We start from the raw sequence: 6,350 nt of genomic DNA on the forward strand, positions 1-6,350 counted from the left end.
AATATTTATTGTTTGAAACTAAAAAAAATAAGCATAGGGGATGTTTAGAAGTAATTTTATGCTGCACGGCTTATTCGTGGACGGCGTGACCTGGGCACATGAGATGCCCAAACGATAAAATCGGTACATATGTTGCCTCATTTAAATTAGAAATATTATGTCAGCGTGAACGTGTTGAAGTAATAGACGCATAACCCATAGCCACATAATTAAAAAATTAGCAAAATACTATTATATGTGGCCATTAATAACTAAACAAGAAATTCGGTTCTACTGTTTGTTTACCGTCTTTTATAGAATCACTTTGGGAATTTATGATACTTAGAAGGTCGCGCACAAAAGATGACTAGCAAGCAGATCATGTCGATCCACGTTTAAGCAGCCCCGCAACCGATCAAAGTTTGTTTGGCAGGTGAATTTTCACAGCATTGCTTATCAGCTTTGTGCCTCGAGTTCGGCTCCGCGGGGGAAATCTTTAAAGTAGATCGCTCACAGCTAACGCAATTGAGTTAAATAATTATGAGAGCAGATAGAGAAGCTATCCATTGAACGCCCCGAATCATGAGCAACTCGAAAGAAAAGTACGCCTTCTTTTCTCTTGTTGAAAAGGTTTGTTTGTGTATAAATATATATATATATATATATATATATGCAGCGAGATGCACTTGAAAGGACGACAAACAAATCCAAAAACAAGTAGGAGACGATAAGCTGATTGGTTTACCATTATGCTCGTGGCGCTTCAACAACAACGTGTTTTTGCAAATGTTTATTTGGACACGTACACGTTTGTTTCCAATTATTTATATAGAAAAAATAAATTAGCAATATTATTTGTGTTGAAATCATCCTTAAGCATTTTAACTTCGACTAGTCTTTAGCGGGTTAATGATTTATTGAACAGTGTATTATAGGACAAACGTCACTTACGATAAATTATTGATATGATCCCCTAATCTTACGCCATAGGAAATTAGGGAAAATGAAACGGCACAACATGTAAAAGCTGCTGTTGAAATGTATCAATGAGATTTTGCCTGACAATATGGTTTTCTTTGATCGCTTCATAATCTCAGATGCAAGCTTCGAGCTAAACGAAAGAACTGACCTAAATAAAACGGCCTATCTGGTTTCTAAGTCACGAGACGGCAGGCCGCTTACTTGATGCTCCAACAGCTACTTCCGAAAGCTCATTTACATACAAGTACTCTACGAGTACTGGCGCGTAGCGTTGTGGGGGGTATTTTGAGAATAACACCGATTTACCGTTTGGTCAAGCTGATTTATTAAGAAACATACACTTCAAGATAATTTTATCCGTTTTGACCATAATTTCTTTCTTTGCCGCTACTGTTCTTACAGAAATAAATCCAAGTCTATGCCCCTAGAGGCAATATAAAATTTAAGATCTGGAGCGAATTGTCATCACATTGAAGCAATATAACGTGTATAAAGAAAGTAGAAGATTATTCTTAGTCGATTTACTTAGCAGAAGCCGACAATGGGTGACAGTCGAATACAAGCTGATCTCGTCGAACTACGACGATGTGTCATATGTAAAGGACTAGTCAAAAAATCAACTACGCTCTTTTTTCCAAGAACTTGAAGGTCCGGCAAGGATCCTTACTTAAAGGGTCTAGAGAAGGTGGTTAAGTAGTTAGCGTCAGGTTATTACCACTTTCTGTAATAAGAATTAAGGAGAAAACGGATTCTGTTACCGACTTATCCTTTTTTATATCAATTTCTCTTGTGCATTCTATTTTTCTTTCATAAAACGTCCTATAGGCGTTGCAAGCTGGAATCAGGCATCTACATAAACTCGCGAAGTTATCTTGCTTGCGCTTGGAGAAATTGCGGTCTTGGTAACTTTTGCTTCCTATCTTTACCCATGATCGCCCAGAATCATATCCCCTTGGATATAAAGGCACAACTATCGCCTCCCGAAGTTATTTTTTGTTCATGAGATATCACCCATCCAAAACCGTAGATACTTAGCTAGCCTAGCAACTTTATATTATCCAGTCGTAAGTAAAACCCTGAGTGTAATCATCGCACAGCCTTACGCGTATAGGTCTGATAACGAATCGTTTCCAATGATACCAAGTTAGGAAGCTTTATACAGTCAGTGGACTGTCATTATATGAAATTTCCTGATGATGACATGACTGGTCAAGATTAGCGATGTATATGGATTTGCACTCATGGATGTGTGCCTTTAGTTTTTATCCTTGACATTGAATTCTTTGTTCGAGATTAGCTCAACTGCCATTTTGTTCGGCGTCTAACCTTCATGCCATTGAACTAATCACATTTGTTACAAGCAGTGCCCGCTAGAAGTATTGCTTTGTGGCAGTGTGTTATGATGCATTATCACTGCGGGAAGTAAGCGTGGATTCGAGATCCTGTCAAGACGGTAATCCTATGAAAATGTCTAACATCTTATACAAGCGTACTCCAACTATATAGCAGGCTTTCCGTTTCACTAAGTATATTGATATAACGTAATTCAATTGAAACAATTTAAAAGCTATATTATTTTTATACTTCCTAATAAAGTTTATCCGGCGATTAAAAAACGTTCAAAAGGGGCATCAGCGGTACACCTGCGCCTAGAACCACATCGGAAATAAACACAACGCTCGTCGTGTTACTGGACACCATGACGAGACTTCGTCCGTCAAGGGGTGTTCCTATGAGGCAGCCGTGGATTGCGGAAACTCAAGCAGAGTTCCACGACTGGGTTGCCATAAGCTCAGTGTAACGAAGCGGGCGGCTACTTTGTAAAATAAATATATGGACGGGAAAAATTCCCCTACAGTTAATATATCTAATGCTTTTAATGGTCTGAGAATACTTTTATACGTAGTTTGCTTGCGCAAAGCGCGGTACGCCCCCTCTTTAGATCGACGTCTTGCGTCTAATTGTGATTTCTAACAGTACTGCGGTAAATGAAACGTTATGCGATCAACGGATATTGTAAGGACACGCTACTCTGCTTATTATGAATAGGTTTCGGTAATATAGTTACTTATAGATTATACAGTGACGAGCCGTAAATTAATTGTAACAATACTGTAAAAAATCTGAATAATTTCTCACAAATTAGTCATCTTTAGGATTGATTATAATTACACTTAATGTTGCATACTGAATAGGCGTTGGTAACAATCTAGTGAAATGTACTACATAAAAATCAGAATTTAAATATAGAATTATTTAATGGCATTCCTTCTTCTATACAAACATAATTACAAGGGCCTGTCTCATCTATGTTATAGGGATTGTACACGAAAAGTTTGAAACTAGCTGGAAGTGGACTGGTCAGATCTTCATCCATTTTCCACAAGAATCCTGTTCCCTTCTCTATCAGGTTTTGCCGTTTTGCCCCGATGATGCTTCGAACAATACAATCTGACGCGCTTTTGTGTTTCCCGTATCGGGCACGTGCTGTTCCGCGCGTATCCTTGGCCCTGGAAAAAAAGTCAAAGCAAGCTTACCACGGCGGAACTACGTATGTTGCTTTTGGAATTATGACAGTTATCTTCAGCATGTAGCCGACGGTTCATTCCGCTGTTGCAGCCGAAAGGGAATATTTCAATACGCCATTATGGGAGATCAAACAACGAAAAGCCAGGTCTGACGATCTCGGAACTTTTGTGTCGTTATTAGAGAGCTTACTCGGGAAATATCTGTGATGACTTGAGATTTGTGATAAGACGAACTTTTCAAATAGTATTGAAAGAGAGCAAGTCTGTCCAATCGGCAGATAACGAATGTCGATCAAAAAAGGGTGGGAGATGCTGGCAGTCGAGACGACGGATCCGCAACATATAATTTTATCTCTCACCTTATCACCGATCTCTATACCTAGCAGATGTTTTGCGATCTTTATATTTGATAATAGAGTTAACCATTCTCTTGGTGATTGTGTTTGTATGCTTGAATAACCGCGTACAAAGCATACGATATATAAATAGTTGATTTTCATAGCGTGTTCGTTATCAGCTCGGCTGTTGAAAATAATCCCGCCAACAAATCCGCGTATTGTACATTGTAATTGTAATCCGTACATTGTAATTGCAACTGTTGGCGGTACTTGGACCAGCTTCAAAGTTTGCATCTTTATCAACGAAAGGACTTAGATGAAACCATGATGATGTATAGTATATGTACATAAGGAATATAAGCATAACTTGTTTTGTCTTTCATACATTAAGTTTCGAAAACACTTTGTCAGGCTGTTTAATATGACAGGCATCAACTCAACCGCTGCCTTTAGTATTGAGGAAAAAACAGTTCCCGCTAAAGCAAAATGGCAAATGGCTTTTCGTGACGGAAGGCTGTGCATCGTTTTTTGCAGTTTGAGTAGTAAAGGCCGACTAGCATGGATTGTCAGTACACGAAACCCCACCAAGATTTAAAGCTTTCTTCTTTGTCCGAAGTCAACAATCGGCGCTATGCATGCGTTTTCCTTACTAAGAAATCGAGAGAGCATTTTCATGAGACGAACCTGAATAAACCTCGTGTAAGCTTAGATTTTAAAAAAAAAAAAAAAGCTTAAAACTTCACCTAAGTGGCTTCACTTTTGGTAGTATTCTTTAACTCAACCTAAATAGGTCGTTTAGTATGTTCATTTTTAATACGGGTCTACGGGTAAATTTCAACGGTCAGATTTCTCGGAACTTTCTAATCTCACTTCTATCTTTCGTTTCGTGAGATACTTAACATTTAACTAGGATCATTTATAGTAGCACTTGAAAGCTTATATCGATTAAAGAAGAAGTACTTTGAAAATGCCTAGTACCCGGTTTAGGTTTCGAATTGAGGTTGTGTAATGCAGAAAATTTTCATGCAATATTTATTTTCATTTAGATAGAATTTTAGGGACAATTGCCAAGGCTAGGTTTAGGTATTCGTTTATCTGACAGAAGTATTATTCTACATATTTCTATATCTATAATTGTTAACATTCCTTTCTTTAAAATCCGTCATAATATATGTATATTTGCCTGTCAATGATGTATTTTCAGCCATGTTTTCCAAAAAAAAAAAACGTTACTGTCTTCCTGGTGATTATAAACGCGTTGCGATTTTGGTAAAGTAAGTTGAGCCCTGTTCGACAAGTTACAAAAATAAAAATAGCCTTTCGGTGCACTTTATATACTGCGGACCTGTTTATTCAGCCTAATGTTGCGTCCTGACCATTCCTATAAATCTATAAACTGTCATTATCAAATCTTTTGTATCACGTGGAGCCAGTGGCGTTGTTATAGCGCTGTAAATATATCTATCTATGGCGGAATTACGGCGACGACAGTAGCAGCAGCCATCTTCTCTGTGTTCCGTTAGCTTCTACGTGATGGCGTTCCTAAGTAGCAGTCAACCTGATTTTGTGCCCATATAACTGACCCAGCGGCTCCAACCTAAACGGTTAGAATATCAAGTTGATCGCTACTCACGCACGCATAAGAAATACAGAGCATGTACCGGCTTCTATGGCATTGAATACGTATAATACATTGACCGAAATATTTACAACGATGGCAGGTAACCCTATACTTATATGCACTCGGATTGTTTGTTCAGATGACGTAAGCGCGCATTGACACACGTGACTGCTATGTGAAACGATCTTTTGATAAAGTTTCGGACGCGCTCGGAAGGTTTTCGCTGAGAGCGTGTTGCACAACCAGCGGGGGTTCAAGTACTGGTTATGGTTAAGGCTTACTTCTTACGGTTTGCTGACATCTGGACCAGATAATGAACCTATGAAGTCGGTGAAAGTAAACAGAGCGATATTATAGTTTGTATATTTTCTGATTTTGCACGTTCCGCGATTCTCTTTGGGCCTTGGACAACCTTTGTTCGGTAACATGTAGCTACGGAAAATTGGATAGTCGCCATTAATCTCGTTACCATCGAGATAGCCACGTCGACCGTGGGTCGTAAAGATATATAAATGAATAATGTTTCCAATACTGCAATGACATAATCAAAGTGCTGGCTGCCGATTCGATATAGATATTCAAGTCTACTCTGCTATTGAGTCTTTCCCGACGCGAGAGGTACATTCAATCTGTGACCGATAGACCGCTGGAGACGTCAAATGTCAGTAGGAAGATTGACGGAGAAAAACGGTAGGGTGCTAGTAGGTTTTAAGTTGATGAGAGGTAGCAAAATAGATGCAAACGCTGATTGAGTGGTATCCACCACTATTGTCGTAGTATACCGTTGTCGTAGTATACCGTTGTCGTAATATACCGTTGTCGTAATATACCGTTGTCGTAATATACCGTTGTCGTAATATACCGTTGTCGTAATATACCGTTGTCGTAATATACCGTTGTCGT

The 6,350-nt window shown here is 38.8% G+C and overlaps 1 protein-coding gene across 2 annotated transcripts in view; it reads right to left on the reverse strand.

The window, feature by feature from the left end:
* Positions 1–588: 588 nt before the first annotated feature.
* Positions 589–6,350, reverse strand: part of LOC147753856 (uncharacterized) — a 14,922-nt gene continuing 9,160 nt past the window's right edge. For both annotated transcript variants that reach the window (XR_015314927.1, XM_086972459.1), the window contains exon 2: positions 589–3,470. Coding sequence is in view for 1 of the 2 variants with exons in the window: in XM_086972459.1 (XP_086828585.1) it covers positions 3,330–3,470 (141 nt within the window). In the remaining variant the exon portion in view is untranslated. The remainder of the gene's footprint in view (positions 3,471–6,350) is intronic.

This window comes from Varroa jacobsoni, unplaced genomic scaffold, assembly GCF_002532875.2.
Source record: "Varroa jacobsoni isolate VJ856 unplaced genomic scaffold, vjacob_1.0 scaffold_159, whole genome shotgun sequence".
In the NCBI taxonomy this organism is placed as follows: domain Eukaryota; kingdom Metazoa; phylum Arthropoda; class Arachnida; order Mesostigmata; family Varroidae; genus Varroa; species Varroa jacobsoni.